The sequence below is a fragment of the Lontra canadensis genome, unplaced genomic scaffold, assembly GCF_010015895.1.
Source record: "Lontra canadensis isolate GAN:19392208 unplaced genomic scaffold, GSC_riverotter_1.0 scaffold89, whole genome shotgun sequence".
Classification (NCBI taxonomy): Eukaryota; Metazoa; Chordata; class Mammalia; order Carnivora; family Mustelidae; genus Lontra; species Lontra canadensis.
The window spans coordinates 5,172,406-5,194,513 of record NW_022631083.1 but is presented as its reverse complement, the minus strand read 5'-3'; the positions used below and the strand labels follow the sequence as shown (position 1 = coordinate 5,194,513).

General features: G+C 46.8%; 1 protein-coding gene across 2 annotated transcripts in view; it reads right to left on the bottom strand.

Annotated features, from left to right (window-relative positions):
* Window positions 1–22,108, bottom strand: part of ADAMTS17 (ADAM metallopeptidase with thrombospondin type 1 motif 17) — a 323,327-nt gene that overhangs the window by 85,392 nt on the left and 215,827 nt on the right. For both annotated transcript variants that reach the window (XM_032836008.1, XM_032836009.1), the window contains exon 15: window positions 8,874–8,994. In XM_032836008.1, coding sequence (XP_032691899.1) covers window positions 8,874–8,994 — 121 coding nt within the window. The remainder of the gene's footprint in view (window positions 1–8,873; window positions 8,995–22,108) is intronic.

Below are 22,108 nucleotides of genomic sequence, written 5' to 3'. Positions count from 1 at the left end.
AAATATTATGATAAGTTAAAGAAGCCAGTCACAAAGGACCACATATTGCATGTGCAATTTATATGAAATGTTCAGAACAGAGAGAAAGACCTACAGAATGGTTGCTGAGGGCCAGGTAGGAAGAGGATGGGGAATGACTGCTAATGAGTGTGGGATTTCTTCTTAGGATGATAGCGGTGAGGGTTGCATAACTATGTACACAAACTAAATGCCCACTGAACTGCATATTTTAAAGAGCTGAATTTTACGGTATGTGGATTTTATTTCAATGAAGATGCTTTTAAAAAAATGATACCTGCAATGAATAGCTTTGCACATCTCTCATTGTGCATATATACCATGTTCTACCTGATCAACTGTGAGAATTGCTGGGTCAAATACGCATGAGCTAAAATGTTACATGGATAGCTCAACTGCCCTCCATAATAGTTTGACTAGTATAGAAGTCAATCAACACTATATGAGGTTGTCTGTTCATTCATAGACTTCTAAATACTTGAAATTGCTGATCTTAGCATTCGCTAATCCAGTAGATGAAAAAAATAGAGATTTAATTTGCATTTCTCTCACAATCAGTTTGGTTTGGCCTCTTATTGCACATTGATTGACCATTTGCAGTTCCTTTTAAGTTAACTGCCTTGCAGAGAAGCACTGCCCATTTTTCTACTCGCTTTTTATTTATCAGCAGGAATTTTAAAAGGATATCTTAGTACATATTAATATATTTAATGTGTTTTAAACTCAAACTCTCTACTTACTAGACTTAACACAAACATTTTTTTCTGTCTCTTATTTTTGGTGCCGTTTATCATATGTTTTTAATTTGAAAGTCATACTTCTGAGATCTTTTTGTTTTCTGATGGTTTCTTCTCATTCTGTACTAGTTTTATGGATACCATTGCATCTCAAATCTTTTTATGGATAGCTGGTAGAGATTTTGCAACTTTTATTACTTGAGTGATCTTGTTTTTCCCGTGGGTCATCTTTTCAGGTATCCTTGGTCTCTCCCATTTATGTTGCAGACTCTTTCAGGAAGGAAGCCACAGATGGGCTGTCTCTGTCAACCTGGGTGGGGTTTGCTGACCATCAGGACTGGCTTTCAGCAGGGGGGCAGGGAGCCGTTGTTGGGTGCTTGACAACCAAAATAGTGAAATGTTTGCTCCATGTGCCATGGTGTGCTGCTGGCCACCAACTATCTCTAGGTCTCTCTCCAGAAGTGATAAGGATGCAGTTCCCTGCCCTCTTAAACTGTGTGACCACGTGACCTACTCTGATCCTTAAAATAAGTGTGAAAGTGATGTGTACATAGGAGCTTTAACAGCATCAGGACCTGATTTGCTGTGTTCCTTTTTTTTGCCAAGGTGATATGGCAGCATCTGAACAATAAAATCTGTCAGCCCAGGTCCATGAGTGGCTCAAACATGCAGACCCTCTTACCACCCACACTGGACATGCAACATGGGCAAGAAATAAACTTTTGTGTTAAGCCACTGGGGTTTGGGGGGGGGGGGGGGTTATTGTGTCATTTGTTGCAGCAAATTCAAGTCTATTTATTCAGAATCATGTACATATGAGATGTCCTTGTTCCCATTAAACCTCTTAATAAGTTCCTTTTCTTACCTTTTTTTTTTTTTTTTTTTTTCTAAGTAGGTTCCCTGCCCAGTGTGGAGCCCAGTGTGGGGGTCGACCTCACAACTGAAGATCTGAGCCAAGATCAAGAGTCAGACACTCAACGTACTGAGCCACCCAGGCACCCCTTAATGATTTCCTTTTCATTCATTTTAAGGTGAGCGTTGGAATAGAGGAAGCACTTGTTCAAGCTGCCATCTTAGAAAGTTCAGCAGCGTCTGTCAGTCTTGACAGCAAATGCCTGGGCATTGTTATAGATCCAGCTCTGGAAGTTTTACAAATTCCTGTTCTACTTGATGCTTAGGGAGACTCAGATGTAAACACAGTTCGGTCTGAGGGCTGAAGACAGTTGTCTCACTTCGTATGCCCTGATCCTGATTCCCAGACAGGATGATTTTAACCAGCTGGGGTGTGCTCCTCCAGTGTGATTCCTTCCAGACACTTCCCAATGCCATGGGGAATGGCAACACTGGCTCAACTCAACAGGCCTGCCAGTGGTCCCGGCACTACTCTGTCCTCACAGAGGGAGGCAAGGAGTTCTGATTAAAAACAGTTTCTGCTCTCACAAATGTTTTTCTACTTAAAACATCTGGCCACTAAACACCAAGCAAAACAAACAGAACAGAATAAAATAACAACAACAGAACACATCTTTTAGGATTATAGCAATGGACTTTGAACCACAAATTTCTCTTAGAGAAGTTCATTCCTTCTGGGGGCGTTTGAAGAATTACTGGATCCTCAGCATACAAGACAGTGAAGTGCCAAAAACGAGACAAAATTATTCAGGGTCAACATGATGGAAACCTTTTTGCGGGGCGGGGGAGAGCGGGGAGAGTCTCCATTTCAACCACAAAACGGACCTGGGAACAGGATCTGCTTGGGGAGCTGAATTGTTTTCAGAAAAAAAGCTGCTGTTATGGGGAATCTTCCTATTTTGTGACTAGTAAGCCTTAATGTCAGCATTACCAAGCTGCTAAAATTGGATGCATCCACCAAGATCCAGAGTCACTCATTTTCCACATTCCACAGCAAGGTAGGCCATTTGCAACCAATGCACGGTCACCACACCTATGTTTAAACTTAACGTTGGCACAAGTAGTAACTCTGAAAAGGTACCTGTCTTTTCTCCTCTTTCACCTATGCTGGGGGCAGAGCAGATGAGTAATAAAAAGCTCGGGGCAGACGTAAAATCACGTGAGGCTCATCCTCAGGTGACCACCGAGTAATAGGGCAGGGGAGCCACTGCCATGAGTGGGTTCTTGTAACCTCTCTAAGATTTGCAGAGAACTAATGAAAGAAAAATCCTGAAAGAAAAGGCAGGTGTTCAGTCCACAAACCAAGGAAATCACCTCTACTTCACTGTCCTTTTTCCCCTCTTTGGACCCACAGCTCAAAGCCCATGCTGAGGCTGGTATAGAAAGTGGCCAGCAATGGCAGGAGGCCCATCACCAAGTCCCAAAGCACCCGGTCATCCCTCATACCAGATGGCCCCTCAGGCGGATGCCAGGTACCACATGTTGACTGGGCATGGAAAATAATGAAAGAGGGGATGGACACTAAGAATTCACAAGATAAAGTCACAATTTAGGTAGGGCAGGCAAGACTTTATCTTTGGAATAATTTTCCATTCTAGTCTCTGCCATCAAGCAGGAGCCATCCAGTTAGAGGGACATGATTTGGTTTCATGAAGAAGCCATAGTTAACATTCAATGCCTTTGCCATCCTTCTAGGAGAACATACCGTTTTTGCTGTCAGGACAAGTAGTCAGAAGGAACGTCCATGCAATGTTGACTTGAAACCTATCTCAAATCTTCTAAATAGTTACTATCACCAGGCTATGAACCCATTCCTCTATAAAATACTTTTTGTCTGAATCCCCCAAGTGGACCTGCTTTTAGATGATGTGGTCACACTTTCCCCTTGTGTTTCTAGGAAGAAAACCATTGTGCTAGTAAGGTACTGTGATGGAATGCAGGTGAAACTCTGGCTGTGTAGCCTGGGACCCTTTCATAACGTTGTACTGAACATGTAAACAAAACAAAACAAAACAAAACAAAAAAAGCCCAAAAAGTGTTTTTTGTTTGTTTTCTGGGGGGGTAACTTGTCTTATAAAATGCTTGGAGAGGTTTTTGTATAAGTTTATAGTCCCCTGCCCCCCCCCCCTTTTTTTTTACAGAAAGTTGTTTATGAGTATAAACATACTATTATGTTTATGTCTACCCCTAGGGATTGTTCTAGGTCTCACTGGAAAGACCTCATTGTTTGGGAAACCTGTGGGGCCAGACTCACACCCTTGTTCAGTTCCCAGAACGTGAGATCGGTGCAGGTGGGCCTGTGACCTTATCTCTACTATGAAGACCAGGAGGATGTGATCCCCTGCCCTTTGGGAAGTCCAAGTCTGTGATACGGACCCTTCTCTATGGAAGATCGGACCATCTGTGGCAAATTCTCCAGCAAGTCATAGCATTTTTCTGCTCAAGAGCTAGGTGTGGCTGAGGAGAATGAAGATGTATCCCCTGGCATATTGACACAACTTTCTGTCTGGTCTCTGATCTCATAACTCTTTACCTTTCATAGCTTTAAAAATCAGTTTTATTCTATAGTTTTTCTTTTTGGCAGTAAGTCTTAAACATCAATTATACAGAAATGACAAAAGGCCTTTGAGTTTATCCATGGCTTCATGCATGACTCATTCCCATTGACTTGGCTCAGAAAACATTCAGGCACGGAAGCAAGGAAAGAATCCCACACCAGACGTATCACCTCAAGTGCGGCGCATGACACATAAACATCTTACATGAGAAACACTTGGGAACAGCCTTTGCCATCACACATGTGGACACCTTCGTACAAAGATTATTCTTGACTGAGGAAAAGAAATACATGATCATTGGTTTCTAGGTACATTTCAGGAACTGATTCTGTAGTTCTTAATCACAGTGGTGAGAAGCATCATTATCTGTCATCACGTAAATTTCCCCATGGCTCTTCCATACCCCACACTCAGAGAAGAGAACGTGGCATGTGTCAGAGTTTCTAAAGATAATTACTAAATAAATACGTGACTTGCAGATCTATCCATGCTCAAAAGGGATAGATCATGTCACCTTCCCTTTTAAGAATTCATTGTTCGAGAAGGTTCTCTTTGAGGATAAGTGCAAAGCAATTTAGAACCCATGGGGCACCATAGATGGTTCTCTGTGGTGACTGCAGGGACTACTAGTCACCCTTGCAGCACTGAGGAAGAGCACAAAATAAAGATAAAATAGTTACAGACACACTTGAATGAAGTGGAGGCATCATACCAAGAACGTTTAAGCTACTAAATTAAAAAACTCAGCTGCTTCAACTCAACCAAAGCCTTGAGCATGTTCAAGCCCATCCATGAAAGACGTAATACAATAGCCATTCGAGAAGATTCTTCCCATAGTTGAGTTGCTGAGGACTTCGCTTATTCCAAAGTCCGGAGTCAATAGGCCAGGGAGTAATAAAGAGCCTACACTCAGAATGCCATAACCCCACTCACTGCTGATGACCTCTAAAGGACACAAGGGGGGGACCTCCTGGGGTCTGTGGACACTGGGGCCTGTTTGGGTCCACTCTGGAGTCTCAGTTCAAGCACTTTCATGACCAAATCCAGGAAAGTTCAGGCAAGGATCTGGACTTCATCTAACTAGGCAAAACTCCTGCATTTGATTACTTGTTATCTTTCTGGTGTGGCATTTATTTCCAATATTCACCCTGAAGGGTGATAAGACATTCCTCCTTCTCCCAGTCTTTCTAGATGCCCGGAGATGAAAGTCACCTTCCTATCTAAACTGACAGGATTAGTGAATCTGCCCGTTCCCGGATCTAGGGGGCTTTATACCATTTCAAAGTTTGTTTGTTTTTTTCACTTCAGCCTGAAATGTCCTTCCTCCAGTGGCACTATTAGTTCATTTTTACCTGTCCTTTAAGGCTCAGGGACCACCCTCATCTTTCAGCAGGCCTGGGCTAGCGGCCCCACCAGAATTTGGGGCCCCACAGCACCCCCCACTGAGCGGCCTCGCCTCACACATGGACTCAAGCTGCTTGCCTGGGGGTACCCTCCCTCCGTGGTGACTGACTGGGTGGCTGTTAACTTTTATTTCTGTACACCTCATGCTTAAAATCTAGTAGTGTCGCATTAATGGTTACTGGGTGACTGTCAGTATCTTCGCAAAAGTACATTCCAGAATGTCAGCTTTGCGTTTGATGAAACGCTATTAAACGTGACTCATTCATGTGTGAGTGAGCATTTCACACACAGCCTCGGGAAGAAGAATCCACACTGATAGGAGCTTCTGCTCACAGAATCTGATGGTGAGGATTTGGAAGTAACTGGCTTCAGACTTTAGAACCAAGATGTAACATTTGGCCAACTGCTCGGAAGGACAGAAATTTCCAGGTGGGAGAAGCTGAACAGTGCTTATCTTTCTTGGAAGGTTTGTTAATGATGAGGGAGTAGAAGGCTAGCTGAGGACCAAACATAAGCTGACACCTGCAACTTCCCCTCAACTGCACACTCCTGGGTGGGACCTATGGGACATTCTTCCAGGAATCTCCCAACTAAATGTTAATACCTTGCTAGAAGGGAAGACAACCCGAACTTGACAATGGCAAGACCTCTGGTATCTTATAGGTTGGCCCTCTTTAGCATATGAAAGTCCTTTTGAAATCTTCCTTTTCCTTAATCCCCCAACTCCTGAGTATCTAATCACTCAAGACCCCAGTGTGGCGGCTTTTTCTGCTCATGGGTCCTGTCCACGTGCTTTAATAAAACCACCATTTTGCACCAAAAAGGTCTCAAGAATTCTTTCTTGGTCGTCAGCTCTGGACCTCACCCCACTGAACCTCACCTATACTCCAAAACCACATCCCTAAGACTTCTGTGCCCCAGAAACTGGAAGGAAGCAGAACACCACGAGCCAGGGTGGGGACAGCTACCCCTCGGGAGGCTTCCAATGGTAATCTGTCCCTCCAGGAGGGACTCACTGCCTGAGCCCCAGAATCCTGACCACCTTAGGAGGAAGGCTCCACATTCCTGCTCACCTTCCTCCCTTGCACAGATGGGACCCAGGCACCAGGTAGGATGGAGAAAGGGGAGAGAAAAGAAAAAAAAAATTTACCGTGACTGGGAGAATGGATTTACTCCTGTCGAGATCAAAGGTCAACAAGGGGATTAGACTGGGGGGAGGGGTAGGAAAGAGAGAACATTTTCTGCTCCATCAGGACTCTTTTGGAAGTGAGCTGCTAAGGCCTGTGGCAGAAAGGGCCTTGCTGTTCTAGTGAATTGCCCAGGGGGCAAGAGTGGGTGTATCTGTGTTCAACCCACCTTCCACAGAAGGGAGCAACTGTGGTCAGTTCAGTTCATCGGAGCTCAACACATCTGACTTAAAGGGTTCTAATGCCTTTTTTTTTTTTTTAATCAGTAGTCAAACTTGCCAACTGCAGAGGTTTTTGTTCCTCGATCCCCTTGCTGGCACATTAGGCAAGGTCAAAGTCTCATGGCAACCTGGAGCTGGGATCCAAATAGAGGAAGTGGCCACAGACATGTCAAAATATATAGAAATCACCAAAGCTCCAGCGCAGTGTTGTTCCAGAACTTTCCGCAGTGATGGAAACATTCTCTCTCTGGGCTGTCTGGCACAGGAGCCCCAAGCCACACGTGACCGCGGAGCACCTGAAATGTGGCTAGTGGGGCTGAGGGCTGAATCTCAAATTTAAATTTTAATTATAATTAAAATTTGAATAGACTAAAGTGGCCTGTGGCTACTGTCCTGAATGATGCAGCTTTGGACGTTACTTCCCCACCACCCCTCCAAACCGACTTGTTCTAGCGTTTCCTTCCTCAGTTTATCTCAGGATCAATGTGAAAGGCACAGATTCTCACGCGTTTCCTATTGCACAGGCTGGGCACCTGTCTTTAAAATCCAGAAACCTGGCCTGAAATGTCATTTTTTTTTTCAGAATAACAATATTCATCGTTTTTGCACCACACCCAGTGCTCCATGCAATCCGTGCCCTCTCTAATACCCACCACCTGGTTCCCCCAACCTCCCACCCCCCTGAAATGTCATTTTTTTAAGCGTAATCTTAAAATGAAAATTTTGTGCTTGCATTGGCCTCTGGTTTTGCTTTTGCAAGATCCTGCAACATGCCTGTGTAATAGGTTACTGTTTCTGCAAGTTATCAAGAAGAAATGTTTCCTCTAGACCAGGTCTCCCATCCATGTAGAGACTGGGGAGCATACACGGACTTCTCCTCTCCACCTCAGTCCCAGGGGCCTGTGTTCCGTGGGACAGAGAGGCCTGCCTGTGATTTTGTTTTCCTGTGGAGGTAACACTGAACTGAAAATCTTCTATCCAAAGCCATCATTCAAATTGAAATAGAGGCTTTTCAGCTCAGCTCCACCCAACAAGCTATGTTGCTGATGTTGCTCTTGGTGATGGGTGAGTAGACACTCTCTAAGGCTTCCAGAAGAGTTTTCCCCCCAGATGACCTGCCCGCCTCCTGCTCCTCTCATTATGTACGTATCAACCCAGATACCTCCCTGGGCACCATAAGCTGATGTTCTCCGGGACAGGTGATCAGAAACCATCTCCCATCTCTGGGCAAAGCAGCCTATACCTGTGCAGGTGGTTCAAGCAGAATGACCCATCAGCTGAACTTTGATGGTCTTCTCTAAGCACAGCTTTGCGGGGGGTCCTACATTTGGGAAACAGGAAACTCCCCTACTTTGCATTCACAGTCAGCAGTGGCAACTCAGGCTTCCAGGGAGAAAAGGCTTTATGAGCCATTTAGGGATGTGTGTAAACGCTATCCTACTTTAACTGAACAAAACTCTGAGTAAACCTCTCCTATCTGTAGGTGAAAACAACATGGCATGGCATCCCATCAGAAGATGGGCTGACATGAAGCTTCAGGGGGGCTGGTTGGTCCGGCAAGCTACTCACATCTAGGAACCTCAAGATATTCTGGCTAACGTGTTTTCTCTTTGCCTTTCAGCAGTCCTCACACTAACAGGCCAGGTCGCCTATCTATCACCAACTAGCCCTTATCAGTGAAGTGCAGGGAAGGCAGGTGATCCTCGGTTTTGTGCAAAAGGAATAAAACCTATAAAATACTGTCTTACACTTGCAGTAAGCCCTTGGGTCTCCCCCTCACCCATCGTCCCCCCTTGGAAAGGCCAGGGTCGCCTTGTCCTCAGGCTTCACACTCACCTGTGCCCCGAGAGTGGCTGAAGTCACCCTTCACCACTCGGCATGTCTTGCCGTCCCCACTGCAGACTCCACACCGGTCTTCCTTGGCCGCAGACCCGATAATGCCATCACAGCCAATTTTCTGAATGACCAAAGGGCTGGGTTATTCCAGGTTTAAGACTCGGAGAAATTTTCAGAGGATCTCAGCAGCACTGACTTCTCCACTAGGCCCAGCAAGCGTGGTGCCTGGGGCCCACCTTACTTTGAGAGGCCCAAGAAAATATTTTAAAATCAGAAGAGAAAAAAAATGAATAGAATCTAGCTTGTAGTCTATCTGTCTTTATATCCACATAGTTGTCATACATATTTTTTTTAAAAGATTTTATTTATTTATTTGACAGGCAGAGATCACAAGTAGGCAGAAAGGCAGGCAGAGAGAGGAAGGGAAGCAGGCTCCCCGCTGTGCAGAGAGCCCGATGCGGGGCTCGATCCCAGGACCCCGAGATCACGACCCGAGCCGAAGGCAGCGGCTTAACCCACTGAGCCACCCAGGCACCCCTCATACATATTTTTAAATTATTTGTTAGAGAGGAGGGGGCGTGAAGGCAAAAAAGTCCTCAGAAGTCCCACTGAGGCTGGAAGCCTGCCCCTCTGAGCGCTGCCTGGGGCAGACGCCAGCCTCTGACTCCCACACACCATCCAAGGCGGCTACAACTTCACTGGATTCACATTTCCCTTGGGGCTACATGGGGCAACCTCTGTCTTGGTTGGAAGAGCCAGCAGAACAGTCTGGAGCAACCACCCTGACTTTCCTGTTGAGGTCAGGAAGCCCAGAGCTCATTGAGACATGGCTGGGAATGAGCCCCCCCAGTTCTCTGTTAAGACCCAACCCAAGAAGACCCCTGTCTCCCAAACCTTTCAAAAAGGCCTGGGTGTGATCAGAGAAGAGTAACCTGACCCTGAGTGGCTCCGGACAGCACAGCCCAAGTCAGTTCATGAAAAGTGGGAAGGAGATATGAACTCCTGTTCTCCCTTCAAAAACAAATGCATGGGTTTTATATTCTGCAAAACAACATACTTAGATTTATAGTATGGTGAACATGGAGTATTTAATTGTTCAGTAGTTATATTGCTAAAACTCCCCTCTCCACTTATGCCCCTGAAGTGAATACTTCCAGAACAAGACCGAGTTTCCTCATCACCCTGCATTAGGGATTAGTGCTTTAAGGCGTAAAGGAGTCAACAGCCAGATTAACTCAGGCCAAGGTAATTTTGCTCCTTCCCACGATGCTTGGAGGGGTGCTAGGCAAGGTGCTTCTCTCCTTGTACTACCCACTCCTACAGCAACTTCCTCTTGGCCCCATGGCTCACAACTTAATCAGAATCCACATGCTTTGTGATGGTAGTGCTGGTCTTTTTTTTTTTTTTTTTAAGATTTATTTATTTGCCAGCGAGCAAGCGAGCGATCATAAGTAGGGGGAGGGGCAGAAGGAGAGACTCTCAAGCAGACTCCCTGCTGAGTGCAGAGCCCAATGAGGTGCTCGATCCCATGACCCATAAGATCACAACCTGAACCAAAACCAAGAGTGGAATGCTTCACTGACTGGGCCACCCAGGCGCCCTGCACTGGTTCTTTAACAGGAATGTGCGTCTGCCTCTCCAGGGCTATCAAAACAGACTGTGGGACCCCGTGCGCAGCAGGGCTGTGCATCTCTAACAAGTTGCCAGGCGAGGCTGCTGCTGCTGCTGCTGCTGCTCGTCGGGACCACACCTGGAGAACCACCCCAGGACGGGATGCCCCGTGAAGAGTGAATGTGTGTTCCTCCTAAGCAACACTCCCAGAGTCTCATCCTGGGATCCTTTCATTTCCTTAGGGAAGAACTGTGAGAAAATTACTGTTGCGCATCCAAAAATGGTAGCATAACTGAATACGCTTCGGAGAAGATCTGAAGATCCGCTAACTGCTGAGCAAAGTGAGTCTAAAAATGACCATTAAGAAAACTGAGAAAGAGCAGCATTTGGGGGGTGGGGGGAAGGAAGAAAAGAAAAATTCAAATGTGTTCAAAGTGACAGAAAGGCAGGCCAAGGGCAAGGCTGGAGCCTTTAGCAGCCAGAAGCCAGGCAAGGAATGAGTGCAGGCAAGTGGACTTGAAAGGGCTGAGGAGATTTAGGTGACACGTGGAGACCCAGATGGTAACTGGCTCAGACTGCAACACCTCGCTGGGGCAGGACACCCAAGGGTGGCCCAGAGGTAGACCAGTTGCCTCAGGGTACCTGGCACCTGGAGCACATTATAGGAGCTGCCACAGTTCAGGGTCTGAACCGCTGGCAGATTGTTCAAGCTGCTCGATATAAAATGAAGTAGGCTAAGAATCCAAGGCAGCCAAGATCCAAAATTTTGCTCAACCAGCATGCTCAGCAAAGGACCTGGAAACAAATCCATGGGGTCCTGCGTGTGTGTGCTGCCCATCTATTTTGCTCCTATGTGTTCAGAGCTCCAGCCTTTTCCCTAAACCCTGACCTCTTTCACGTCACCCTGACCTGACATGTGCCTTCCCCATCTCTCAGGTGCTTTCAGCTCTAGACTTTTCCTACATGGGCTTCCTATTTTCCTTAAACCACACTCCCATTCAGCAATAGTGGGCCTCTGGCTTGGCTACCTACTCCCTGTCTGGTTCCTCAGTTGGAATTTCCTGATTAAACACTTTCTAGATGCTCTAAGTTAACACGCCACTCTGTCCAGACAGCTTCCTTCCCTAGCCTCAGTGATGGCACCTGACATATCTGAGGCCACACAACAAGCTGTTTGGTGAGGCCAGGGGCAGTCCCTCACCTCTCGCCTCCCAGTCCTGGGATGGCTGGGTATCTCCCCTGATTATCCTCAGCCAAGGACTGGCGATCACTGGGAGTTTCTGGAGAGCGTGGGGCTCCTTCTGAAGGCAACTGGGTTTGCAAGAATGTAGAAATGTTCAGAATAAAGAAGCTAAAGGAACAGGAGAAATGCCACCTGGAGGGAAAGGGAATGTGAAGGGAGAGTCTGTGCTATGATTTCAAAAGGCCATCTGCGGTCTGGCTGGGAGACCAGGACAAGGGGCAAAGCATTTGTTTGCAATCTGCCAGAGCAGGAATTCACCCAGAAGCAGAAAGGGCAGGCATGGGTGGTACTTCAGGAAGAAATGGGACAGGGACTCAGTGGGAGGAAGGGCCCTTAGGAGAGTACACACTTTCCTGGATGAGCAAACCACTTCTCCCCCAAAGTCCCCTGAAAGAAGGACCTTGGTGGGAAAGTGACAAGTGATGAGGAAAAGTCATGGCATAAGCGAGGGCTTGCAAAGCCCCTGCACACCCAGACCAGCATGTGGTGTCTTCGTGGCTGACCCTGGCAGATGCTGTTGGCCCATACAAGCAAAGGCAGGTCTGGGGCAATTTCCTACCCCTCATGAGACTCTTGTCATGGCTCCTGGAGCACAGTATAAAGAACATGTACACATCTGTGTGGCAGCAAAGCCCCAACCAGTGCCCATTTAGACCTCATGGCATCCAAAGTTGAAGTAAATGCAATGTTTGAAGTTGATTTCCTTTTTTTCAAGGATGAAGAACAAGTCAGCTGGGAGTCCAGCAAAGCCCGATGTCTGTGGGGATGCTGGGGCATGCTGGGCCTGCAGGGAACTAGCCCTTGCCTCTTTTCTGAGGGTCTGGGATGTTTATAGGCAAGTCCAGGGGGCCCCATCCTCATCAGCATCTGTTCCTTTCAAGAGGCCCAATACAGTATCTAAAGAGTGTGGGCTTAGAAATGGAGCTGACACAGGGGGGGGATCCTCTCGGAAACCAGATTTTTTGGTTGGTCATGGGGGATAAAATTAGTCTATGAAGATGCTATGTCCTTTCGGACAAAGTCTGGCTCTGTGTGCTCTCCATAGCCTAAAAGGAACAACTTGCCCCAGTCTGACCAGTAGTCAATTTCTAGGGTAGGCAGAAGATGTCCCAGGCCCAGGGACATAAGATTGCCTAGGGTGGGAGTCCTCCAATGCCAGTATGCCAGAATCACCTAGAGGGCTGGGCAGGTCACCCACTGCTGCAGTGGGGCCCATGGATTCGTCATTTCCAGTAAGTTCCCAGGTGTTGCTAGGGGCCCAAGACATATTGGGAGTCCACTGTCCTAGGTTTGGAGCTCAGAGATAGAAAGCCTCATGGAGGTAGCCATTGCTACCAGATGCCAAGCCTTTTGTGTCCTGTGTACCTGTGTTAACTCTCCCTGTTCTCCACCCACACCCCCTTGGAAGGGCCCTAGTTATGAATTCCCACTGGTGAAGTAAGTCCTGTTGCCTCCACCCTCTGGCACCCCGAGCTAAAGCAATTCTGGGCTGAGGCATCCTGGGGGGATGTGAGGGAGCCCAGCTGAGCCACAGGACAACAGAAGCTGGCTCCCCTCTACTTTCAGGAAGCAGAGGTCCCTTACAGTGGTGCTCAGGCCAAGGAAACGATCCATGGGAAGATCCATAACAACAGAATGTCTAGTCACAAAACCACAAATGCCCTCAATTGAGGGCCTCACAGATCCCCTGGATGTTGTGTCCTTCTACTCACAAGCTGGTTACACTTCTACACCTCTCCACCAAGGAAACAGAAACTCCGACCGGGAGACTTCAACAGCCTTGCTTATAGGATTTACATTATCTTAACATGTTAAGTTGTCAAAGGCTGGATACAGGGGAAACTGCTCTGTTATTTTCTCCTCTCTCCCTAAGCAGCATCTTGTTTCCATTTTAAAAGTCAGCTTCTTTCACTAAGACTTAACCTCTAAGAACAAAGCTATCCTCAGACCTCACTTCAAATTGTAGCTAACATCCTTCTGGATTAGGGCTAAATTGCCCAGGCAGATAGGCCATCAGCTTCTCTTCCCTAAATGTTACGCTCAAGGTTGTGACCACAACACATATCCTGAGGATGATTACAGATTTGCATATGAGCCTCAGTTTCCCCATTCTTAAAGCAAGAGTAGTAACCTCAACCTCAGAGGTAGAAAGAGACCTCTGCTCTGGATCACTGCCCGGGGCCCTGGTGACGGGTGGGTGCTGTCAGGACAGATGGAGACTGCCAACGTCCTTCACAGGCTAACTTCCTTCTAGGGGGTTGGGGGACAGCTACCACTGTCTGAGCAGATTGAGGATGAATAGGTCATTGTCTTCTATCCCTTTTTCTTCCACGGAACCCCTGCTCTCTCCAAAAAAGGAAGAGAGGGAAGGAGAAGGTAGGCAGGACCACATCCTTCCCCAATCCCTCTTGGTAAAAGATGCACCGAGAACCAGTGTTTAGGGGCTCACCCACAGGTGGGCTCTCCCATAATACCAAGCAGCATCCCCATGCAGCAGGTCACTGTCTTCCCTAGGGAGCTTCTCAGATCAGGTGCAAACAGGAACGCACACAGGGTCACCCTTTAAATAAATTCTTCAGGGCACTCGGGCTGGGACAGCTTTGTGTGCTCTGCCCACTCTGACTGGTATTATTTTCGGCACTGAGTGCATTTGAGGGCAGGGCACACAAGGGATGCCAGTGTCTGAAGAGCAGTAAATCTGAGAAGCAATTGACAACAGTCACACTAACCTGCCAATAGTGGCATTTCCTCCCTTTGCCACACAGTTAATGCAAATGATATAGAATATGCTTGTAAGAGGCTGGGATTTTTTTTTTTTCCCCAAAATGGAAGCTACGATAGCATTCAATTCAAGTCATTAGTTCTGAATTTTTTTCCGAGAGAGAGAGAAAGAGAGAGAGAGACTGACATGGAGAGGGACAGAGGGAAAGGAAGAGAATCTTAAGTAGGCTGCATGCTGGGCATGGAGCCTTAAGCCAGGCTCAATTTCATGACCCTGAGGTCATGACCTGAGCTGAAATCAGAAGTGAGATGCTTAACTAACTGAGCCACCTAGGTGCCCCATTTATTTATTTTTTAAATTAATTCCAAATGTTAAAGGAGTTTTGTTCTGTTTTTTAAACAGTCTCCCCACTGAGCAGGGAGCCTGATGCAGGGCTTGATTCCAGGACCCTGAGATCATAACCTGAGCCAAAGGTAGATGCCCAACTGGCTGAGCCACCCAAGCACACCCCAAACGTTAAAGGAGTTTTAACAATTGTTCTTATGAAGTCTGGTATTCTAAGAGGGAAAGATGACTAAACCAAAGGAAACAGCAAACAATAAACTCTAGAATCTCCCTGGGTTTTCCTAGCGATCCCCAGCAGTTACTTTTCTGCATTCTCTAGCCATTCTTGCTACCCATTACTGAGCTTTCAAACAAAGTATTAAAGTTCCTCGTCAGTATCTGCAGTGGGGAGCACTGTTCTGACAAACCAGGGTATGCGGCACCAGAGGAGGGCACTTTGGGGGCATAATCAATAAAAAGCTCAAGACAGTGGGGACCTGGTATAGAAAGCACAAGTTCTTTCTGGTAGAGACAGACCCTGTGAAACATGCAGAAAGCCTAGAAAAGCTTTAGTGCTTAGCACTGTGGCCTGGAGCAGGGCACAGGATGAGCCAGGGACAGGGAGGCCATTTTTCCCAGAAGTGAGGAATATCCATCTTTAGTGATTTGAAATCTGGATTCTACCCCTGGAATCCCAACCCTGCTTGATGGAAGATCACCAGCGACAGACAACCTCTTCGTTACCACATCTAGTGGCCTTTTCTCCATCCTCATCTTTGACCTGGTGGTTTTTTTCTCCTGAAAGCCTCTGGTATCTACTTTTTCTCCATGCTCATGGTCACAGCCCAGTTTAGGCCCTGATGATTCAGGGCATGACCGATAGTACCTGTTTCCTCTCCTCTGCTGCCAGATTAATCTTCCCCTAAGGAGATGAGAAGGCCCAGGGTGGTGGACCTCTGCCTTAGGAAATCAAGACCCTCCGTGACCACATCACACCTGCTCTCTTCAGCTCGCCTCCCTTCTCCTTCAAATCCACACTGAACCCAATCTCCTACCAGCCCCCTGCTGTAAGCCCTATCGCCTCTCAGTCTTGTCCTAACACCCTCCTACCCGGTTTCCCGGATTCCACTCAGGCCCTACCACAGCCAGTTCTCTATAACCAAGATGACTTCACTCTGCTTCAATCCCTCCGCTCCTGTCAGAATGAAATCTAGGTTCCTGTCACAACCTCCCAGGCCCTGTATGGCCCAGAGCCTGACACCCCTGCCCTCACTGCCACTCCCTCCAGCACCTGCCACTCAGCCCTCCTCTGCTTCTGGAACCCACCAGACTTAGAGCCACCTTCTGCCAGGAGCACTCTGTTCTGCCTTCACAAAGCAGATTCCTCCACAAATGCAATCTGCTTAGAGAGAAAAGCCATGCCATTCACAGTCTTCCTCAGCTACAACTTCTCTCAACCTATGACACCATTTTCTTCTCCACATGGATCAGTCCTTGGAACGGCCATGTTTGTGAGTTTATGTGTTCCTTGTTTATACATTGCATGAGGACAGGGACCCCCTTGGTCCTGTTCACCACTGAACATCTAGGACACAGAATGTGCTCAATAAATCTCTGATGAATGAATAAATCAAGTTCTACCCCATGTGCTGTTACGTCTAAATCAAATCTCACTGACTCTCAATCATGACTTCATTCTTGGTTGTTACGGTCTCGCAAGAATAAGTCTTATCTTCTGGACACACTTCAGCCACAGGGAGGACAGTGTCTTACAATTCTTTGTATTCTTGTCCCCCATGCCCAAACACAGTGGCCAGCATGGTGTTAAGCACATCATAGATTCAATAAATGCAGAAGATATTCAATAATGCATATTATGCAATAAAGGCATAATAAATGCAGAAGATATTCAATAAATGCTTGGTCTCTTACCAAGCTGGGGCCTGGGGCAAACTGGGAGCAGGAGACTTTGATTTTCAGAATGGGTCCTCTGCCTCTCTCTTCTGTGCCCTGAACCTGCCAGCAACCCCTCCCCAGTGGGGAAGTTTCTTCTCTCCTATTTTGAATTGGGACTTTCTCATACAGGTTTGGATGGTCTTTGGTTGTTTTGTTTTGCTTTTGCTTTTGGCCAGGAGGAGAAGCATTTGCCTTCTTCAACTTCATAGCTATCTTCTTACTACAACTCTTTCTCTTCTGCTGGAGGGATGCCACTGACTTCTTGCTTTAATTTTAACTGAAGGCTTTTAGGTCAGTAGTACGGCACCCGGCCTAGCATGGCCTGGGCTCCTGTGTTAGCTGCACCCCCCTTGCTATGTTTGTCTTCTTGACTTTACCTTTGTTTGGCTAAACTACACATGATTTCTTCAGAACGAATGCAGGAAAACTAAAATTTCTGAATTCTTCTGTTTCTCAAAATTATTTTGTCCCTGTGCTTGATTGATAATTTGGCTGCAGAGAATTATACGATTATTGTAACTTTGTGCCAGGGTCAGTGTCTCTGCATTTTTCTTCATCTTCCTTATTCCTGTTATTGGTTTTTTGATCATCAAAGAGCTGATGATCTCTGGTTGACCACTTGTATTTGAGGATGAGGTACAGAAAAGTAGACTGAGGGGACTCTGTCTATGAGGTTGGAGGTGTTGTGTGGTAGGCTTCCATTTGGGACTGGCATGAGGGAAATTGGAGTCCACTCCCCAACTCAGGAGGGTGAGCGCTGTGCCCAACCATGGAGGTCACACACCTGCTCCAGCTGCCCTTAACCAGTTTATCACACAACTTTGAAAAGGAGGGCTGTGATACTAGGTGTGAAGATCATTACCCAACAGCACGTCAAGCTCCAAGTGCACGGCCAGCCATGGTCAGCCATGTTGTCTGACTCTTCGCCTTCTCTTCAGTTGCAGACAACACCTCACACCTACTCTCCTTCCCAAGTCCTAGATGCCCTCAAGCATTCTGCTTTCTTTTCTGTTGTAACTCTGCTTGTTCCCGTTCAGGCCTCTGCTGCTTTGTTCCTTCAATGGAACTTCCATTCTCTTCTACCCTCCAGAAAGACATGGCATCTTTCTTTTGTCAAACAGTGACCTCTGCTTCTCTTCCCCATCATGGTTTGTGCATTCCTGCCTTTACCATTAGTTTAGTGGAGTCCTGTCATGGGAGAGGAGCACATGTGAGGCTCCATCTGCCAGCTTAACCCAGAAATTGTTAAGGGAAATTAATCAGACAGAAGGGGTGCAGGGAATGACTTCAGAGCTTTAGGCACTGCTTGTCCATAAAGGTTAAGCACCAACAGTCCTCTGCAGGGTCATGACATGGGGAGCAGGAGCAACCAGAGGGTTGAAATACAGGCCCAAGCACGAGATCCTGGTATATTTTCCTGCATGCTTGTTACCCTTCTTTACACAGTGGGACTCTGACACCAGAGTCTTATAGTCCTCCTAAATTCCACCAGTAATTCTACTTGCTTAATGGGCTATTGTACACAAAATGGGAGGCCAATAAATGCTGGATAATGAAAACCATCCTCTGAAATGGGCTCCAGATTCCACAATCACTGAAGTCTTAAGAGCAAGTGACCCATCCACCCACACATCTACTCCCTGGGTTTCTCCTTCAGTATGTAATCAAAGGCTCTCCTTCAAGCCAGCTGCTGGGAGAACAAAGATAACCAAACATAATCTCTCCACCAAAGAAGCTTATGGGACCTGAAGGTCTTCCTGGATTTTATCCAGCCCAAGATACATACACAGATTAGGAGCTCAAGCAAGTGGGACCCTAATTGGAGTACGATGCCTACACGTGTACTCAAGCTGGTGAGGCCTTAAAGAAAAGCCAAGTGTACCTGGTCTCAGGTATATCCAGATCTGTCAGTTTGACTCGTTCACTTAAGATCAGTAGCTCTGAGGCAAAGTCGCACATTAGAAACATATTAACTTGATTTCTTTGCCTCTGCAGGCCAACAGTAGGAATTACAAATGATGGAACTCCTGATTTATACAGACTTGCTGAAAAATAGACAATGTTTGTGTTTCTTTCCCCGACTCGCTCCCACTTTTATGAGTGCTGTTAAGTTTCATTTCAGCATGTTAAATAATTTGTGACTCACTGAAATGAAACTTAACTCAGTCCTCATAAAAACAGAACAAAATGGTATTTCCATGTTTCATGCTATGGTCTGAATCAGCCTGCTATTTGAAGCTTAGTGGAATCTGCTCAAAATGCCATTTGGGAGCCTCTGGTCCCCTCCGTTCTCTACCAACTGGTCACTGTGCTTCTCAGAATTTCCCAGAACTCCTTCTGCCACCCCAAAATAGCAAAATTTATAGCTTAAGGGAACAGAGGAAAAAGCTAGTAAGTGAACCCTGGCAATATTTCTGTAAGTGCTATCTTACATAAAATGTGGATGATTCCTACCTTTTATTCTGTATAATCAGGTTACAGTACTGATGAATAAGTACAGATCCTCTGCTCACTAAACTCCTGAGATGTTTATTACTATTCTTCTTTTTCATCAATTTTCCTTGCTTTAATCATTCACAAGTACCACAGGAATCCAGAATATTCTACTTTGGCAATTACTATAACAAGGCATCAATACTATATACTTGTATTTAATTTCTTATATTCTTTATTTTTTAAAATATTTTATGTATTTATGAGAGAGAAAGAGCGTGGGCGAGAGCATGAGCAATCAGGGGGGAGGGGCAGAGAGTGAGGGGGAAAGAATCTTAAGTAGACTCCGCACACGAGCTCAGGTCACCACCTGAGCCAAAACCGAGTCAGATGCTCAACCAACTGAGCCACCCAGGTGCCCCTGATTTCTCATACTCTTATTTAAGCATGCTCAACTTTATTATAAAACTTCATTAACTATGACTTTACTAAGTTGGATTCTTGTGAGAATTGATTTCCCGAAGGGCTAAACTGAAGCTTTATGGTTTCTTTCTGAGGAGTAAGAACGGTTAGTAAAATTACAGGTCGTATTTTTACTTCCTTCAGGAAGCAAGTGGTTTCTCAGGGATTTAATCTCATGAGGGGCCTATGTGTACATGCTGCCACCACCTATCAGGATGGTGGTCCTTCTGCTAGGACTGGAGGCAGCTGATTACTGGGGTACATCTCCTCTACCAGAGATGTTACTTGTGAGAATGGACGAGGGGTGAGGTGAGGCTCCGATGAGCCTGAGCCAGCCCACCTGCCACAAAACATCAGGAGGAAGGGGCACTGTCTGCACCTGTGTTGAGGAGTGGTGCTTGGTTAGGACAGCGGTCAGTAAATGCCATGACCAGGATGGGGGTGAAGGCACTGGAGACAGACCAGGGGCCAGGCAGAGATGGGGTGGCTTCTGGGAACGGAAAGGCAATACTCATATTATTGCCATCACATTCAAGTGCAGGGCAGGCTCTGGCGGGATGGTGCCAGATGACCACAGACTGAAGGCTGTCAGAGCCATTGCGTGGCAGCTCCCCCATGTTTCTCTGACTGATGAACTGGTTCATTTGCTGTCATGGCACTGGGAAGAGTTCCTCATTAAAAAGCATGGGGTTAGAACAAAGGTCACAGAAGGGGCCCACTGGCATTGATCACTTTCAGCTGAAATCATGTCTGGGCAACTCATATGACCCCACTGGTTGTTCATCATTGTGCTGTAGGATGGCTGGCGTAAGTGTAGAATTTAGGAAAGATAAAAAAAAATCCTGCACTTGACTTGCTGGTGGTTTTACAGAGAAATGCTGGCAATTTCGGTGACAACGATAAGACCCGTGTTCACCCCGCCTCCAGGCTCTGGACATTCTCCACAACAACGCTGTAGCCCTGAGGGCCACCAGTCTCACCACTGTCACTGCCTCCTTCCCCTGGAGGACTCCTTGCCAAGATTCTCAGGCACCCGGTGCCTATCACTGACTCATATCTGGATTTGATAATAAAGCCAGGCAATGCCTGGATGTTGTCAAGTTCTTTTCCTGAAAAATCTCAGTTTGGGACTAGTTTGGACTTTGTAGGGGAAAAAAATCCACTAGGGTTGAAATGGCCACAGGGACTACCCTAGTTGTGTCTGTGTGTTTCTGCCTTTCTCCCTTTTACTCCATCTTGCCCTTGGCCAGGTGTCAGGAAGCAGAGAGAACAAGCAAGATGTGCTGCCTTGTGGGGTCAGCGGGTCCCAGGCCTGGAGGCAGATTTCTGGTACCAGTACAGTTAGGGGGAATGACAGCTTCTCTCCCTAGTGATCCCTGGAATTTACAATTGTTGAAATTTTTTTTTTTTCCATGAAACTGAGCATCAGAGTTGGGTGTTAACTTTGGGAGGCGTAGAGACCTCACGGGTTCTGGGACGTAGCTTCTCTTTTCTTAGCAAAATGAGAAGGCCCCCCAGGAGCCCTTGGTGAGTGCATTCCTTGCTTACTCTCATGCTGCAGGTGCTGGTCTATGGAGGCCAAACAAAGTAAAGCAAATATTGGAGGCAAGACCTGGCTTTCCTTCCCATGCCAAGTGCACAGCTCTCCTGCTAGCCATCTGCTTGCTTCGGGCTCCAGGGACTCACACCTGACAGGTGCAGGTCAAACTAAATCATCAGGTAATACAACACATGTGGCATAAAGGAGGGTGGCATTACCTGAGTCGTGGCTCTGTGGGCACTGGAAATACACAGCCTCCTGACTCCCTTCCCCAGTTCCACATCAGGAGGATGCTCCTTCTTAGGGAGAAATAGTCCTATCCCACCTAGCTGGGGAGTGCTGCCTCGGGAAGGCTCAGCTTCCGGTGTGCCCCCAGCTCGGGCAGATTTAACACAAGTGGAAGATGAGCTTCCATCCATCATCTCTCCCTCCCTCCTTGTTTTTCATGTTGTCTTCATAAATGATACTTATCATTCATTCTAATGAGTCACAGACATGCAACACCAGGATGGCTTTGAGGACTATACTGCACTGGGCATACTGCTTTCCTGGGTACCACCTCTGAAGGATTCAGCTTTGTTCTTCTCTATCTTTGGTAGCTAACTGCAACACGGCTTGTCCAATAACATGTTCACATGCATCTTCCAGCCTGACCTTAGTATTCAACCTGTTTTGCCCTTCGTCAGAATGGCTTAAGTTACTTAAAGGTTTTTTAAGATTATCATGTTGCCACTCTTCTTCCAGCCACCTCAGCTCTCCAGCTGGCCTGGGGTGGGCTTCATGCTCAGTTACTGCTGAGGGAGGAGGAGTGCCAGTTTGCAGGAGAGAGCACCCCAGTGCCTTCTTGAGATGATCCATCCCCCCAAGCCTCCCAAGGTCTCTGCCCACTCTCCCCACCGCCGCACCAAAAACTTCTGGGGGTGAGGGAGCTTCCCTTCCAAAGA